This window comes from Cydia splendana, chromosome 16 (assembly GCF_910591565.1).
Source record: "Cydia splendana chromosome 16, ilCydSple1.2, whole genome shotgun sequence".
Taxonomy (NCBI): Eukaryota; Metazoa; Arthropoda; class Insecta; order Lepidoptera; family Tortricidae; genus Cydia; species Cydia splendana.
In genome coordinates, this window is record NC_085975.1 from 5,626,675 (window position 1) to 5,645,816 (window position 19,142).

The 19,142-nt window shown below is 36.9% G+C and overlaps 2 protein-coding genes and 1 long non-coding RNA gene across 3 annotated transcripts in view; all 3 read left to right on the forward strand.

The window, feature by feature from the left end:
- Positions 1 to 664, forward strand: part of LOC134798068 (uncharacterized) — a 36,442-nt gene extending 35,778 nt beyond the window's left edge. The window contains exon 21 of the mRNA XM_063770401.1: positions 250 to 664. Within this exon, the coding sequence (XP_063626471.1) occupies positions 250 to 606 (357 nt within the window). The 3' untranslated portion in view covers positions 607 to 664. The remainder of the gene's footprint in view (positions 1 to 249) is intronic.
- A 1,981-nt stretch (positions 665 to 2,645) lies between these two features.
- On the forward strand, positions 2,646 to 4,363 carry LOC134797865 (uncharacterized). Its single transcript, XR_010145121.1, has 3 exons — positions 2,646 to 2,822; positions 3,083 to 3,298; positions 4,150 to 4,363. It is a non-coding gene; the product is annotated as an uncharacterized LOC134797865 (long non-coding RNA).
- A 6,528-nt stretch (positions 4,364 to 10,891) lies between these two features.
- Positions 10,892 to 15,865, forward strand: LOC134798121 (centromere protein X-like). Its single transcript, XM_063770462.1, has 3 exons — positions 10,892 to 11,060; positions 15,090 to 15,284; positions 15,623 to 15,865. The coding sequence occupies exons 1-3, from the start codon at positions 10,977 to 10,979 to the stop codon at positions 15,638 to 15,640; spliced, it is 297 nt and encodes a 98-aa protein (XP_063626532.1). The 5' UTR covers positions 10,892 to 10,976; the 3' UTR covers positions 15,641 to 15,865.
- Positions 15,866 to 19,142: the final 3,277 nt, after the last annotated feature.

Sequence of the window (19,142 nt, forward strand, 5' to 3'; positions counted from 1 at the left end):
TGCATAAAGTTCAATTTCAGTTTTGACGTGGCGTCCGTGTGACAGCTTTTGTGTTTGACACGGCGTCGAAAAGGTTAAAGTCACTTCTTCCACTTTATAATAATACATCTCGCTTATGGCACAGGCAAAAATACCTACGATACGAAATATTGCACTCAATAAAAAAAATTGCTTTCGTTCAGCCTTAATCGTAGGGGTGATTTATTTTTAGAATTTATATATTCTAAATTCTCGTTTTATCTGTTTCAGGAGGAACCTGTGTCAGAAAACATAACAGACACACCAAATCTCACCATAAACAAAACCGAAGTCCGAAATTACTCCGATTCCGAAATGTCCATGATGATCATGTCAGAAGATGAACACTCAGTTAAAACCGAGGCCCCTGAATGGAAAAGAGACGAAGATAAAACACTTCTAGAAGTATTGAAGCAGAGCTTGACCCCAGAAGAGATGAAGGATAAAACTATTTTGGAAATTATTGAGCAGAAAAAGGTCGTACAGCTGGCATCTGAGAGCCTACCTGAGAAATCTTTGGACGATGTTAGGGAACGAATGCTGTATTTGTTAGAGTTTTTAGTGCTTAATGAACAGATGATTAGTTGATAAGCTAACAGTAATTTAAGATTATTTATTACTACGTAATTATAATGGTATAAGTATTCATTGGTATTGTTTTATTTATTTATAAACTATGCTTAATGAAACTGAAGTTTTTGGAAATCGATTATTGCTTAGTTTCAAAGTTCCTTAGATTTTTAGGTTAGAAATATCCTACTTAACTGGATCATTTATCATAATAATGGGTGAGTAGATCCTTGTGTACTGCTTATGTAGGATCAAAGAGCATATAATCACTACGTTGTGTGTAGGATAACGAGAACTTTGTCAGTAGAAAAAGGCGCGAAATTCAAATTTTCTATGGGACGATAACCCTTTGCGTCTGTTTTTTTAATTTGCTGCTTTTTTCCACTGGCGGAAATCAGAATCAAAGAATATAATACTCACTAGGAGAAGAACGATAACTCCATACAAAAAAATGTCCCTTTCAAAAGTTCGTTTATACTACTAGCGCTCTGGTAGGATACCATTGTAATTAGAATTGACAACCCGTTTAGCCTAGCGGGTATTGGCAGTAATCCTGTTCAGGAAGCTTGGTCCTGGGTTCGAATCCCGGAGAGGGAATTTCTTTTTGTATTTTTTCTTTTTTGTTGGGGTCAGGTTTTTAAGAGCCCATCAACGTGCACACTAGCGCCACTGCTAAATAATCGTGATTATTTAAATTTAGCGACAGGTATTTCAAAAAGGGGGCCGCTACTGACTGTATTGTGTATTTAAGTACCTTTTGAATACACCAAACTAGTTTTTATGTTGCTGGATAGTCGATCTATGAGCTCAAAACAAAAACGGCCGTTTTAACTTTGGACGCGTAGATTGACGAATCCAGTAACATAAAAACTAGTTTGATGTATTCAAAAGGTACTTAAATACACAATACAGTCCGTAGCGGCCCCCTTTTTTAAATACCTGTCATTAAATTTAAATAATCACGATTATTTAGCAGCGGCGCTAGTGTGCACGTTGATGGGCTCTTAAATTATCATATCACAAAAAAATAAAAAATACGTTAAAAGGTAATGATTAGGTACTATATTTAGAAATTCGTCAAATATTCGGCAACAAAAAAGTATATTAAGATATAAATATTTTCATTCCTATTAGGATTACTGTATATATGTTAGGAGCAATACATATGAATACATACATTGATATGGCAAATGGTTACAAGTTGTTATTACATCTATCCGGTTATCGGACATTTTCTGCTTCACAGCTCCGCGCAGCGTTCTTGTTCACCGGTATCCCGGTAGTCTGGATATGCGGCAGATACGTGCCCTTTGAGCTTTTTCCAAGAAATCATATGACGGCCCAGGATTATATTGTTATCTCACGCTCAAGCCATCTGCTGATTCACTCTCTAAAACAAAACAGTCACAAATTAAACAATATAATCTAACTGCCTAATTACTAACGTCGCTAATTGCTACCGGGTCTAAATTTACCAGCTTAAACAATGTGAGGTTTTACATCTATGATACATTTTGATTAAAATTTCGGACGCGATATAGCGTCCGCGGGACTTACGGGGATAGTAAGATTAAATTATTATATTTGAATTTGGCAATTAGTACGCTCATTTTTATTTAAAGATTAATATATTTATGTATTTCTTACCTTGAAATTATAGCGGTTTCTGGTTTACTACAACGGGTTAATTTTAACTAAGTCTGTGCGAAGACGCATTTAGATATGTTGCTCGTACATATGAATCGTTTTTATTTTTAAAATTAATAGGTAAATAAATATATTTCAAGTGAATAAATCGTTTTATGAAAACTGATATTTTTGCGTTAAATGACTTTAATGACAGCATTGACATTACAGACTTTTGTCCAGGGGGGGCACACTTAAAGCAGGCAACATTTTTCATGGCCGGCAGCGCCTCCAGCGGACGTTGAAGGTACTAAACCACCGAGATAGGCAGCCATCTTTGTCATGTGCCAAAATTCAAATCCTTGTAAACTCTGGCTTACGCTGTACTGTTTAGTGTTTACGCGCTTGTGAAAATTTTCTCGTGTTATTTATTCGTTTTGTTTTTTGTTATTGCTAAAGTTCTTGTTAATTTGTTATTTGTTTTCGTTTGTAAGTGTTGAATCCCAGTTTTTGTTAGGTTTTTGTTAAGTTTTACTCATTGTTTACTTGTTGTTTCAATATGAGTGAAATTCCAAAAAGATATTGTGTTTTTGGCTGTGACCCTTTAGGTAAGTTATTTTCACTTTTAAATGTATCTATCTGCCTAACAAAATCGTTAAAATATGTAAGTAAACCAAAAAGTACCACGCTACATAACAATATCAATCAGTTAATTTTTCTTCCAATGCGTTCTAAGGTTACGACTTTGCTTATTCTTCCGTGAGCAGAGATTCATTTAACTTATGAGGTAGTAAGTAACAATATCACTGATAGAATGCAACAAACTCGATTAGTAAATAAATATACCATGTTTTTTGTTACGTTTCAGTCACACTTGGTGTACCCAAACATCGCTTCCCTCATCCCGAGAAAAATCCTGATTTGTTTGATGCTTGGGTCTCAGTCATAGGAGAAAGAGTCAAAGAAACTGATCGTATGAAAATATACAAGAACAAAAGAGTATGTGACCAACATTTTGATCCAAAACACAAAATATCTGGAAGACGTTTAAAGCAGTCTGCAATCCCATCAATAAATTTACATCGTAAGTACCTATAATTTTATTTCAATTTATTTACGTTGTAAAACCGACTCATCTTCCTAGATTATTCTCGCGACAACGATTTAGGACACCAGAGTTCTGCATGCTACCCTATTATACTTTGTAAGAAAGTGAGTGAGCCATCTGACCTTCCAACCAAAAGGATACCTACATCATATGTCTTAAAATCGCTTAAATATTGAATGATAGTTGATAGTCAGTTAGAACAAAATTTTGACAATTCTGAACTACTGACAGGCCGATACCGTCCGGCGGACTGTTAATCAGTGGGCCCCTTTACAATATTTTATTTAGTGTCACCTTTCCCAATGACACACTTTCCAGTTTCTGGGGAAGCTGAAAATTTGTATACCTACCTACAATAATGTAAGTCGGGTGACAATGCATTATTATGGTACCATCAAACTGATCTGATGATGGAGACAGGAGGTCGCCATAGGAATTCTGGGAAAAAACAATGTAACTTAATTGTGTTTGGGATTTTTAGAATTGCCTTGATGCGCGTTACTTGCCTGTGGTAAGAAAAGTACAGTCAGCAATAAGAGCTTGTACCATAAATTTATTTTTTGTCAAAAACTTATTTATACATTCGGTGATGATCATCGGTTTAAAACTACGGTCCAAATGTGTAAACACATACTTATACTTTAGTTTTAACATCAGTATAAGCAATATAAATATGAATGTCCAGTGTATTAGATGATTTATTTTGATTATAGTCTATTAATCTATTTATATACTTATTGAGAACATACTAACAATAAAGCACCTATGAATATATAATTTTGGAAATGGTTCACATACCCAATCAAGGTAAATTATACTGATTCCAGGTGTGCGGCAAAGCAGTTCTACATTCATACAGGCGGATCACAGCTACACTCATCCGCAAAGGGAATATGTCCAACCTGTGGCATTGACGGACATAACAAACTTACCGGGACCATCTAGGCTACCAGACCTACCAGAAATACCTATGCCATCAGGATCTACAAAAACAACATGTCCGGTCATTGCTGAAAAATCCCAAGAGAGAAAACCGCGAAGGAAATATGATGCAGGTAAAGCATAATGTATTTGAAATTTAAACAGTTATAGCCTTTTGATCAAACTATAGTTCGTTTTTTAGCAGTAGAAAGAACTTGAAAGAAGGTAAGCGATCTTGACACGTCTTTTAATTGAAAAACCCTTTTTAAAAATCAGTAACAATTACTTATGAAAGCAGAAGAATATAAATGATTGTATTAGATTCATAATTGTTACATATTTGCCGTAACTTATTTTTTAATAAATAAATAATAAATAAATAATATAGGACATTTTTACACAAATTGACTAAGCCCCATGGTAAGCTCAAGAAGGCTTGTGTTGTGGGTACTCAGACAATGATATATATAATATATAAATACTTAAATACATAGAAAACAACCATGACTCAGGAACAAATATCTGTATCATCATACAAATAAATGCCCTTACCAGGATTCGACCCGGGACCATCGGCTTCATAGGCAGGGTCACTACCCACTAGGCCAGACCGGTCGTCAAAATGATTTTTAAAATGTGTTTTTCAATTAAAACACACATCAAGATTGTTTACCTTATTTCTAATGTTAAAAAAACCGAACTATAGAGTTAGGATAGCACTGCAACGATTTTGACAGCACAGACTGTGCAACTGTTATTTATAGGTCACAATTTCACAGTTTGGGCTATCAGGGGACTTGTGTGTAAATTCAATATGGGCGATAAATGAAATCAGACATAGAATTTAGCAGTGTAATAATTAATTTAAATGGTTTTAGGGCAATAAGCTAAAAAACAGAACCGTTATAGTATCACTCGTGTGTCTTCCTGTCTGTCTGTCCGTCCGTCACTGCCTATTTGCTCAGTAACTACTGGACTGGACCAATTAAGTTGAATTTTGGCATACATATGTAAATCTGTGACCCAAAGACGAACATGTAGTATGATGTAGTCTAAATATAATATAATAATAAGTACCTAAATAAAATATAAGTACCTAAATGAATTTTAAACATAGGGGCTACTTTTGGGGGGTAAACGAGAATTATAATATATTGTGTTATATATCAAATGAAAGGGCTTATTGTGAGATTCTCAAATATTATTTTTGTAATTTTAAAATAAGTAGTTTAGAAGTTATTTAAGAAAACAGGCAAAGAAATGACGCGTTATAGGTATAGCTATGCCATATCCTATTGTAAGTACAAAGTTTTAGAGCAATCTAGCTACTTAGTCGTTGTAAAATGAGAGCGTAACTACGTTTGTATTGGAGAACCGAGCTTGCTGCGGACTCTTAAGATGGGGTCCTTTAAATACGGAGCATAGCCCGACCTAGAATCATAACATTTGCATGTACAGTATAGGGAGCGTGCATGAATTGTATAGATCGTGTTATTCACGGTGACGCGCAGATTTGTCAAATCTAACCTTTATTACTATGACATTACGAACCAGAGCACTCGTCTTCGTGAAGGCCCCTTATAAATGTCAAGTTTAAGCTTCCAATGTAGACCACAAGATGATAGAATCTCCCATGCACATAAAAACGTACGTGAACTGTAGAAGGCAGCACCTACTTTGGCGTGAAGTATCAATGTAAAGTTTATGATTCCGATACTTACAATTAACACCTTTGTAAGTTTGTACCTAGTTCAGCATTCAGAATATTATTTTCTTCCGTCTACACGATCTTTTTAATAACATACCTAATAGATAACCGAATAGTTGCGGCGGTTAAAGCGGCTAAAAAGCTTAATCACCAAAAATATAGGGTGGGGACTCAGCCCTGAAATGCCTTTCGGGGTAGAGATCTCGTAGCCCGTGGGGTCCCAGCGACTATAAAATTGTGTAACTTTTTATATTTCTTTAATCATATTTTTTTATATCTTTCAGATAAAACATTCCAATTTTTACAAAATAAAACAGAAAAGGAATGCGCAAGAAAAATTCGACAAAAGAAAAACGAAATAATACGACTACGTCAAAAACTGAAAATGTTCAAGATACGTCTTCAGCACCTGGAGAAGCAGTCCCACAAAAAGGAATTTGAAAACTTCACAGAAAAAATGTCTGCGTCAGCGAAATCCTTTGTTAGGATGCAGTATATGGAAGGTCAAAAAAAAAAGAAGGGACATAGGTTTACATTCGATGAAAAGGTTTTATCTTTGTCTTTTTATAAAAAGAGTCCGAAAGCCTACGCCTTGATGTGTAAACATTTTACTTTACCATCAAGGAAAGTGCTGAAATCTTTATTGGCACAAATTAGGGTAAACCCTGGCATCAATCCAGTAATTTTTAAAGAAATGAAAAGCACTGTAATGAAAATGCTGCCACAAGATCGTCTGTGTACTTTAATATTCGATGAAATGTCAATTTCCCCACAGCTATTTTATAACTCATACACAGATGATCTTGTAGGTTTCGAGGATTTGGGAAACCATAAAACAGAAAATTTTGCGAACCATGCGTTAGTATTTATGGTGAAAGGTGTAAAAAAAATTTTTAAACAACCGGTAGCATACTACTTTACACATCGGTTGTCCACACCAAAACTTAAAGAAATACTAATTGAAGTTATTTCCCATGTACAGGCCACCGGGCTTAAGATTGTGGCAACCGTTTGTGATCAAGGGTCCCCAAACCCTGCTTGCATAAACGACTTGATTAATGAAGCGAAAAAAAAATATTTTCATGAGGGAAGAGAATGGCGAAATGATATAATTATCGTGAATAATCAGGAAATTATTCCATTATTTGACGTCCCACATTTACTGAAAGGAATTAGAAATAATTTATTAAATAAAGATATGCTATATACAGATTTAAAAAAAAATAAACAAAATAAAATTAAATGGGAGTATTTCCAATCAATTTTTACAGCCGACAAATCTCATGGTGAGCTTAGATTGTTACCAAAAATAAATAGGGAACACATAGACCCAAAAAAAATAAGAAAAATGAGGGTCAAAAATGCGGCTCAAGTGCTCAGCCGCAGCATGGCCGTTGCTGCCGACAATTTAGTGGCTAGGCATGAAGTTCCGAAAGAATGTTTGGATATTATTCCATTTATAACCACGATGGACGAAATATTTGACTCCCTCAATGCGTCTAGTTTTTCAATGTCCAACGGCAAGAAATATAGAGCTGCAGTAAAAAGAAAATCTCCTCACCACGAGCTTTGGTTAAAGGGACTTCAAATAATGAAAAGTGTTAAATTCATATCAAAAAATGACCCAAATGTTGTAATATCTGTACCAACTGTAAATAATTTTATTAAGACCATAGAAGGTTTCAAATCGCTGTGGCAATTACTGTCGAACAAACATGGTTTGGATGCTATGTTCACAAGAAATTTCAACCAGGACCCACTCGAAAACTTTTTTGGCAGTGTGCGCAGTTTGGGTGCTCGAAATATTGCACCCAACTGCATTGGATTTGAGGGTGCATTTAAAACGCTACTATTAAATAATTTAAGTAGTAACCATTCAATTAATTCTAATTGTGAAGATGATTCGAATTACTGTTTACAATCGCTTTCCTTTTTAATAAAAAATAGAGACAAAAATGACAATGCTCCCTCACAATCCCAGGACATAGTGGTTGATGAGCCTTTAGATATCATGCAAAATACAATTACGGATACCGGGGCTGATCAAAGGATGTATGTCTGCGGGTGGGCCCTAACTAAATGCTTGCAAAATGTTGTTAAAGGATGTAATCAATGTAAAAGCGCGCTACTAGGTGATTCAAAGAATGACAAGTATAGATATTTACATGCCAAAGAATTCGAAAAAGGTAAAACATGGCTATGTTATCCTTCGGATTGCCTAGTTGCTTGCTTCCATGAAATTCAAAGCACAACAGTTGCTTTCCTGAACAGCGAATGCTATAAAATAAAAATTAAAGAACGTATCATCGCTTTTGTAGAGTTATTTGTTGATTTTACTTTTATGGATTGTCAAACGCATAAAGATAAATTAAAGGAATGTTTTTTAAATACGACAATAAACATAATTATTTACAGTTGGTGCAGAACAATAAATAGTATATTAGCAGGGAAGCTTATTTACGACGGAGATGATAATGTTAAAAAAGCAGCACAAATATATTACAATAAGTACAATCGAAATTAATCCCACCCCCCTCATAATCTAAATTAGGTGAACTTGATTGTAATAAAGATTTTAAAACAAATTAAAATTTTATACATCTTTTATTTCGCTGAATTCCCTATATAGGTACACTTTTTCAGTCATGTTCCTCGAGTAATCTGTAATAATTATGGGAATTTGTATTTGTCGCATTTAGCATAAGTACCTACCGTATACATATGTATTTGAAATCTCGATCAATTTTGTAAAATTGGAAGTTCAAATGCAACTGCATTTTACCGGTACTTGTGTTAAAACTCTGTTTTCCTAGGATAGCGGTTCCGGCATATAGCGGCCTTTTCAATACAAAATAATACGGCCAAAAATATATGAATGGAGTAGTATTTTGTATAGAGACGGCTGCTATAATATGGCACCGCTATCCTAGGAAAACAGCTTTAGCGCGGCAGAAATTCCCGCGCTACAACAATATATACGCACACAAAGATGCCTGTACACAGATACACGCACACATACAATTTTAGTTCGAAAAACAAGCTTGCAGGTGGCAGCACTTTCCATACATGCACCTTGAACCATAGAGTTGCCACTCTTTCTCCTATATATTACAATACTCTTTGCTTTTGTCTTGCCTATGTTCTTACCGGCCAGACCCAAATCAAGGCCTATCAAAGAGGCCTATTGACAAAGATTTTTTTTAATTTTATCATGGAGGGTAGAGGCACGTCTACCCTTCATAGATTTTATGAACATAGACAAAGACAAACTAAAATAGATAATAATTTACATATGACTTCAACTACTTCATAAAATACAAATCAAAATATATTTGATAAAATAATTGGATTTGTTCCTAGAAATCGTATAGACGAAGCCAGTTCTAGCAATGTTGCTGTAGTAAAATATTTTTATGGTAATTACTGGCAATCCTCCTCTAGGAACGGAGCACACATGTACAATTATGAAGGGTCACGTCATTCCAAGGAAGTCAATATGATCAGAATACTGACGGAAATAGACTAAAGGCCGTGAATTATAATTGCACACAGCGCATATTGAGGACTTCTACCAAAGAATAATTCAAACCACACTATTATTTACACCGCTTTTTACTCTTAGCCCCCATTAGCACGAGAGCTTTTTTAACGCGCGTTGTAAAAGCGCCCGTGGGAATGGAGACTTGCTTCTTACAATACATATAGATCAAAGAATATAATACTCACATAGCCTAAGCGCGCACCACGATTTTAGTTTTTGCGACACGATTTTAGAATCGCGCTGTAATATATCGCAGAAAATTCACTGCGCGCACTGCGATGAAAAAGTCGCGGTTTGTTCATTCTCAACATGGATTTCGTACCAGTCGTTTGTCATGAAACGTTGTCTTTAATATGTGATCGCTGTATGACTTTGAGTATTTATACCACAAAGGTGATCTCCTTCTATTTCCATAATTAAATGGTCAACATCTAGCGTCTTCAGCAGCAGGTTGACGCTTGGAGAGCGATATGCCGTCTGAGGTCCGGGTGCGATTTTATTATCGCAGTGCGCGCGGGGCCATACAACTCCGTATGCCGCAATTCACTTTGCGACAATCGCGTCGCGAGCAGTCGCGGAAAAATGTGACAAATCACAATTTTAAAATCGCTGCGATTTTTTTGTCGCATATGCGCGCACTGCCATATAAACACATACGTTACATTTCTGCGACTATTTTATCGCGCGACAAAAAGTCGTGGTGCGCGCTTGGCCATATAGATGGTCAAGCAGATCTTGTCAGTAGAAAAAGGTGGCAAATTTGAAAAATGTAGGCGCGCAGGGATATCGTCTCATAGAAAATTTGAAATTCGCGCCTTTTTCTACTGACAAGATTTGCTTGACCGTCTATATATTATTTATTCAAACTTTATTGCACAAAAGAAAAACTTATCGTACAAAAGGCGGACTTAATGCCAAAAGCATTCTCTACCAGTAGTATTACGTAATATAGACGGTCAAGCAAATCTTGGCAGTAAAAAAGGCGCGAAATTCAAATTTTCTATGGGACGATATCCCTTCGCGCCCACATTTTTCAAATTTGCCGCCTTTTTCTACTGACAAGATCTGCTTGACCAAGTATATATTATATGTAAGTTTCCCAATATGCGTATGTTACATCCGGCGCAAGTACTTCTTATAGTTGGTCAAGCAGATCTTGTCAGTAGAAAAAGGCGGCAGATTTGAAAAATGTAGGCGCGAAGGGATATCGTCTCATAGAAAATTTGAATTTCGCGCCTTTTTCTACTGACAAGATTTGCTTAACCATCTATAGTAGTTTGTGATCCGGCGTGTGCAAACGTTTTAATCTGTAATGGAATTTCTGTACACAAGTTTCTGAACGTATCACAAATGTCATTGTCAATGTCAATTTGTCAAATCACAATCAGTCCGATTAGATTATTTTGCTGCACAGCTGCATTCAGTGTTGCGTTTATATACTTTACGCAATTTTTGTGGCAAGTAAATAATACAGAAGGTGTGCCATGGCTCGAAACAGCAATGAAAACAAAGACGACAACATTGATCCAGCTTCCGTGGCCTCTAACGTCAAGAACACCTTCAAACAGGTAGATATTATTGACAAAACTCGATGAAGCATAACATGTAATAAAGTATTGAAAACTCGTATTTCTCGGTTCAATGAATCTTGTTATGAATCAGAAACCGTTCATCTGTTATAAATGCAATAGCAAGTTTAGGTATAAATTCCATAATATGCGCCTATCAGCAATTCTACTATTGCCAAATACACATACTAAGTATATACCTATCATAAATCATAACTTTGTACAATGTTTGTACAAGGCAGAATTTTAAGTACCAAACCAAAAATGTATGAACCTACATGTACTTGGAACACAATTGTATCTAAAGAGTACAGAAATTAACTTGATCCTTGAATTTTTAATAATCACAGTTTTTGTTTTAGATTTTATTCTAGAAATTCTAGACTAGTATTTTTTTATACAATCTTTTTAATGTTTGACGATCCTTTTGTGAAATTTTTAGTGTTAAATTTGATACATCAAACATCAAACATCATCAACATTTATTAAGCAAATAGGCCACAAGGGCACTTTTACACGTCATCATTGAATTTACATAATTACAAGCAAAAATAATAACATCAACAATTTTATAAAATAAAACTAACAATTCAATCTAACGTATTACAATTACTAAGAGATGTATATGGTCTCTTAATGTCTAATTACATAAAAAATACAGATACAAAACACAAAAAAAAAATCTATAATATTTAGAGGTGTAAATGTCTCTAGGTGTCAGAACTATAAGATTATATAGTTTATCAAGTTATCCTTAGAGATGTATAGGGTCTCCAAGAGTCAATATCCTGTATAATTAATACATTCATTAAGAGAAAAGAAACATACGAGAGCAGAATGAGGCGTCTCACTGTAATTAATTAATAAAAATAAAGTTACTAAGTATAATAGCTTGTGTTAGCTTAAACAGACCAGTCTCCACAAACAGCACCCGTTCACGAGTATGACGCGTATCTCAGCCATCGCCTCCCTCAACCTTCATTCGGGAAAGTGGCGACCCGATCAACGACGCCACCGTAAGCAAAGACTTTTAAGCGAGCATGACATGTTCAAGCTACCGGCCTATAATAATATTAAAATAGTAATAACATGTAGCTGTAAGACACGGCATTTTGTGCTCTTATGTTACATAAAAAGACAGTATAGCTTCACATAATTACTAGCCTAAGTTGCCTTAGAGATGTAAAGGTCTCTAAGTGTCAGAAACATTAAAAATATAGGTATGTACAATCAAAAATAAAAATAAAATATATAAATAAATACTTAGAGATGTATAAGGTCTCCAAGTGTCCAAAACTAAAATTAAATTAAACAATTTAATCAAGCAAGAACATCATTGTCTCATGTGTCAATTCTACTGGACACTAGCATATTTAATTCACAATGTAAAAAAAAAAAAAACAATATTTATTTAGCTCTTATTATACTAATGAAATCAAGCTACCTGCTTAAAGGCATCTCTATCGTTTATAAAATCATTTACAGTGTAGTACGCCTTACTTAACAAGGAGCGCTTAATGTGCGACTTAAATTTGTGAAGTGGTAAATTCACTACATCAGTGGGGACTTTGTTATAAAAACGTGTACAGTTCCCGACGAAAGACGTACTAACCTTAGGCGGTGGGCGGGCACAGCAAGCTTATGTTTGTTTCTAGTGTTATAGTTATGGATATCACTGTTAACCTTGAATTCGTGGATGTTTTTCCGAACATACATAATATTCTCTAGTATGTATTGAGATGCAACGGTAAGAATGTTAACTCCTTTGAATTTCTCTCTTAGGGATACTCGAGCGCCCAGTCCATAGATGGAACGTACAGCTCGTTTTTGCAGCACAAATATTGTCTGAATATCTGCCGCTTTTCCCCACAACAGAATTCCATAAGACATAACACTATGGAAGTAACTAAAGTATACCAGCCTGGCCGTCTCTACGTTTGTTAGCTGTTTGATTCTCCTCACTGCATAGGCTGCTGAACTAAGTTTTCCGGCTAGAGTGCCTATATGTGCATGCCATTGCAGTTTGGAGTCTAGAGTGACTCCCAGGAAAACAGTTCGATCCTCAAATTCCAGCGTATCACCTTTTATTTTAATCTTGCTGTTATTTACCTGCTTGACGTTAGGTAGCGTAAACTTGATGCATTTGGTTTTCTTGGCGTTCAAAAGCAAATTGTTTGCCGTAAACCAGTTTACTATGGTAGATAGCGCGTCATTTATGCTCTCGAAGCTATTTTCCTTTCTGTCCACTTTAAATATAAGGGAAGTGTCATCTGCAAATAACACTATATCATGTCTATCTTGCACAACTTTTGGTAAGTCATTAATGTATACCAAAAACAGGAAGGGACCAAGAATTGAACCTTGAGGCACTCCGAGGGCTACCGGGGACCCCGCCGATTGAGTTCCATTAATAACTACTCGCTGAGTTCTATCCGAAAGGTACGATGAGACCAGGTCAAGGGCACTAGCTTTTATCCCATAGCGGCTTAATTTTCTCTTTAAATTTTCGTGATCAACGCAATCAAATGCCTTTGACAGATCACAGAAAATTCCAACAGCATCTTGAGCTTTTTCCCAGGCATCAAAGATGTGTTTTAGAAGTACCGCACCGGCGTCAGTAGTTGATCGACCTTTGGTGAAACCAAATTGATTGCTATCAAGCAGTTTGTTTCTGTTGAAATGTGACAATAGTTGATTCAGAATAAGTTTCTCGAACACTTTGCTTAATGCCGGTAGTATTGAAATCGGTCTAAAGTTCGTGGGATCTGTTCTTGTTCCTGATTTAAACAGAGGGATAATTTTGCTATGTTTCATAATATCTGGAAAAATTCCAGCATCAATGCATCTGTTGAAAATCTCAGCTAAGTATGGTGTAATTGACTCAATAATGGAATCTAATACTTTGACAGACAGGCCCCAAAGATCTTCTGTTTTCTTTAAATTTAAAGACCTAAAAGTCTTAAGAACTATATTCGGAGAGACATACGAAAATTTGAAGATTTCTGTACATTCTGCCACATTTGTCTTCAAAATTTCTTCAGCGACGTCTGGCGATGAATTAAGGGATCTTGTTGTTTCTACCGGGATATTCGAGAAAAACCGCTCAAAATGATCTGCCACTTCACGGTCGGAACTTACTAAAGTGTCAGCAATTCGTAGGTTGTAGTGCGGATCCTTCAGTTTACGTTTTCCAGTTTCATTGCTGATAACTTGCCATACAGTTTTGACTTTATCGCTGGAATTTAGGATCTTTTTCGACAAATAATCGACTTTAGCGGCGACACACAACATCTTAAAAGATTTAGAATAATTCTTGACGTACTCCAGAAATTCCGGTCTTTTATCAGTTGCCTTTAAATCATATAAGTCGTAGAGCCGGCGTCTTTTCTCGTGAATATCCGGTGTAGCCCAGTCGCTAAATTTAGTCTTGGCCTTGCCTTGCACCTTTTTCTGAATGAAACAGGCATCAAATTCCTTTTTAATACAATTAAACAACTCGGAACTCAAACAGTCAGGGTTTTCCTGGGCACATGAAAGACAACATAATTGTTTAGTAATATTACGATTGAATAAACCTAGGCGACTTTCGGAAATCGGCCTACACAAAGTGTCTTGAGGAATTTCTTCAGTTTTCCCGCTGAAAGAAGCTTTTAGTCCACAGTGGTCAGAACTTAGGTTGTTAATAACAGATTTACTAATCGCGTCATTATTACTAAAGATGTTATCTATACATGTAGCACTGGTTGCTGTGACTCGAGTGGGCTCACAAAATAAATTGACTAAATTGAAGGATTTGAAAGTATTTAGTAACATCATATGTATAATAATCCAATTTTATTATGGAATAATACTAACATCAATAAATTGCTCTGATAATTAGATTAAGATTAATTACGATTCATAAGAGCTTGTTGCTAGGCCTACATGAATAAAGTAAATTTTGTTTGTTTGTTTGTTTGCATGTAAAGAGTACAGAAATTAACTTGATCCTTGAATTTTTAATAATCACAGTTTTTTGTAAATACATAGGACGTCATAAAGGAGCTTCTGAACAGCTCTTTCGAAGACAACAAGACGAAGCTGGGCAATGATGCATTGTCTCTGGTTGTGGAAGTTGCCAAATGCCTGGTTACGGAGACTTGTCTCCGTGCCTCGAGCCAGGCACTGCGGGAGTCCTGTGACAAAGTTGACATTGAACATGTGGAGAAATGCCTACCGCAGCTGGTAAGATATTTTATACTCAAGCCTTAACACATTTAGTGCCTAAAACCCGACGGGTCAGGTATTTTATGATTTTGTTCCCAGGCTGGACGACCCGATAGTCGGGATTGTGGTACTACTGCATTATGTGACGAAATTGTTGTGGCCTGGCGTGGCTGTGTTAAACAACACATGAAATATTTCATTCCTCAACCTACTGTGAAAGACAGTGAGGCATAAGTGGTCCTGTTGCCTGCACAGAAGGGCGAAAAGAGACTTTAGAAAGATTCTATTCCAACATCCATTTCATAATGACGAATTATTAACAATAAACAATTAATTTATTTTTTGACCATTTTCAGATGCTGGACTTCCCGTAAACAAACCCAAACCTTCGAGATACTTCCAACTTAATTTTCAGTTGTGACTCAAGTATTGAGGCCTTATCAAGATAATAATTTATAAACTGGATACAATTTATAAACACTGCAACTTGGATCTGTGGTCTGACTGATTCACAAGAGGGTACTCCAAACATGCCCTCATATTTTACTAACTCTTCAATTTTATTTACCCAGGCTAAGGGATATAATAATATATATGTCCCACATACGGCACCAGGCGTGGCTCACTCCGCGATTTCGTTGCTTTGCTACAGGTAGCTAAAAGTACATCCGTTCCACACCAAATTTGGTGGCTAGCCATAAGCCGCGCGTGGCGCTGTCGCCACCTATAGTTCGTTTTTTTTAGCATTAGAAAGAACTCCACAGAAGCAAGCGTGCAGTTTTTATCAGGCTCTTTAATTGTTAATAATTATTGAATTATCTAATGTAGCATGGTCAATACATATAATTTACTTCAAATTATTACCGCTAAAAATACCGGATTTGGAACCACAAGCTTACTTCTGCGAAGTTCTTTCTAATGCTAAAAAAAACGGACTATAGCGGCCATATCTGTCCTGATCGTAACAGACGCGTTTTGTTAGAGAGTGAGTCTTCTGTACCTAGTACTATTATTTATTCTGTGACGGCACTTCAAGTTCAAACATGTGTTCTATTAGCGACGAGTAAGACTGACATTCAATTGTCATTTTTGAAATGCCAGCCTGGTAAAGGGTTAAGTATATTACTTAGCAATGAAGCTCTCTTACACTATGAAAAGGATCTGTTAGGGTTGGCATCAAGTAAGGATGCAAAGCACGAAATATTTCATACTATGACCCGCCATTTACTATCTCTATCGCACGCGTAATACTCGCGCACTCAATTATACTGCTGTCCCGCCCACGAGGCTGGCGGTTAATGTCATAGCAATATAACTAGAGGAATGCGCGTGCGATAGAGACAGGAAATCACGGGTCAATGTATGAAATTCTTCGAGCTTAGAGCCCTTACTTTAACAAAGGCAAAGAAGTTTAAAAATATGCCAACTAGAGTATTTAAAGAAATTATATGGCTCTCTTTAGCTTTAAGTCTCACGCGATAAAGACTACCCACCTCTTTCTAATTAGTACTTTACGAAAGGGATGAAAGATGTCTCACATAATTTGCGACCTGACCCCTAATCATTTTTAGTATGTGACTGTTTGTGTTCTAAATAAATTAAAATGAAATAAATAATAAAATAAAAGTACCTATTATCTCCCAAGTCCCAACAGAGAGTTGTCTTCTAAAAGCCGTGACACACTACCAAGACAAGGTCGCGGTGCGGTGCAGTAGTGTGTTACGGCTATAAACTTCACTCTGAATCTCTGAATTTAGAAAAAAGTAGTCTGTCTTAAGCGTAAGTGGTATTTACCTAAAAATTACTAGAGTTAGACCAAGCTAAGTGGGCAGCGATTTTGATAGCCCGGCGGTGCAAGTGTTATTTTATAAACGTCGTAATTTTATAGAAGTTTGACGTTTAAAATAACACTTGCATCGTCTGTGCTATGAAAATCCCTGCCAACTTGGTAGGTATTTATTAGGATTGCACTACATTTCTTTGCTTAAAAAACCTCTTAGCAGGAGATCTAAGGTCCACCACCTTGCATTTTGGAGACAAAGCAAACCGCTTGGAACAGGTGTTCCTGGGGGTGATCTGAGCTGATTAAGCCCGGTTGCCAAGAGGTTCCCCCCAGCAGGTGGGCAGGGGAGGGGGGGTAAAAGTGCCTCCGGCGCGCCTCACTCTAAGCTTTATATCTGCATACATCTCGCAACTATATCAAGTTTGGTGTCTTTTTCGTGTAATTCGAGGATGAAAAATTCATTTCTGTGACTAAATTTTCACTCACCCATACAAAAAATTCGAGAAATTCAAAAATCAAAAAAAATCTATTGATTTTTTTTTTCGAAAATCGTCAACAAAATGTATACTATGAGGATTTGCTCTAGAAAAAAAATACCTGTGAATAGCCCAGTTCTCCTACTATACAGAATAGTAAACTTGTCAAACATTTTTTTCATAACTCTGTTAAAAAAAATGTTTTGTGTCGCGCGGCGTACCTGCATTGTAAGAGCGGTATGCAGCATTTAGGATTTTTAAGTATGTTTAGATGATTTCTGATAAGTTGTTATTCTTCTGGTTGTAGATTACATTAATAAATTACTTCTGGACGTAATATATATACAAATATAAATTAAATATATAAATAAAGATGTTGGGAAAACTTTCGCCAACAGAGTTAAGTATTATAAATGTGATAAAATTAACATTATTATTTGTATGTCTTTTCCATATCTCGGGACCATGGGGTCCTGGACCTTTGGGAGGCGTACGTGGGGACGAAGCCAACAGCGCAGAGGCCCTTTAAGGCACGTTAATCTAAAAGCAAGGGATACATGTGGTGGATACTATCCCCGAACGCACAATGTGATACATCCGGAGATGGTCCCCGCCAGGTGCAAAGACTATTGCAGTGCAGCACTTTTGTGCTGCGATGGTAACTACGGTCATGGGCTATAGATTTGAAAGTTGGATGGACTGGATAATGGGCTATGGGAGAGACTAGCGGACACCTGCCGTGACAATCAGTCTCAAAATTGTAAATGACAGGTGGTGACTCGCCAACGCCACAGTGCGACAACAGGCCAACACTTTGGAGTGGCTGTGAGGTTGTCGAGAGGTGAGTCTGCGGTACCCAGATCCCGGTAATCCGTTCAGCAGGCCGCCGGCGTTATGACATTTTACACTTCGAACCTGGAGCATAGGTCCCGCTCTTGCGACTCCATTCTGGCCGGCCAATCAAGGCAAGCACAGAGGCGAGGGCCAGATGACAGGGCCCTCTGGAATAGGGGTCCGCGGTGTCGTCACTCACCGTCAGCTCGCCACAAGCTGCCCCCGCGGGACATTATTATTATTATTGTGGTGTTGTGGGCCTTTGAGTGTCGCATAGACCAGCATTGATCTATTGTGACGGCCCTTTAAGTTCATTACTAATGCCCGTTGCATCCAGAAAGTTCCAGATTCTTTGGGCCGTAATGTTTTGTACCTCATAGGGTTGCACTACGTGTCGCCCTAGGTAGGTACTTCTTTTTGACATTAGTAGTCCACAAGAACAGAGAATGTGCATTGCAGTCTCCTCTGACTCCTGACAGAACCTGCATGTCGCATCTTGTTTCTTGCCAATTTGAAACATATGTTTGTTCAACTTGCAGTGTCCAGTCAGTATTCTGGTCAACGCGCAGGGTTTGTGCCTTTTGAGTCTTAAAAGCTCCTTAGCAGTTTTGCTGTTGAACCCTTTGATCAGAGCTTTCGAGTGTTCTTGTCCTTTAACGAACTTCCACCAATCAATTGCTCTCGTTTTTTCTAAGTTGCTGAGCAGAGAATATGCATCTCGTTTTGTGCTTCCACAGAAGGGTTCTGGGCCGACCAGGGGTGTGTCTGCGCCCTTTCTAGCAA

Coding starts and splice junctions, on each gene's coding strand:
- LOC134798121 (XM_063770462.1), top strand. CDS start 10,977: ATGGCTCGAAACAGCAATGAAAACAAAGACGACAACATTGATCCAGCT. Junction 11,061..15,089: donor TCAAGAACACCTTCAAACAG/GTAGATATTATT, acceptor GTAAATACATAG/GACGTCATAAAGGAGCTTCT.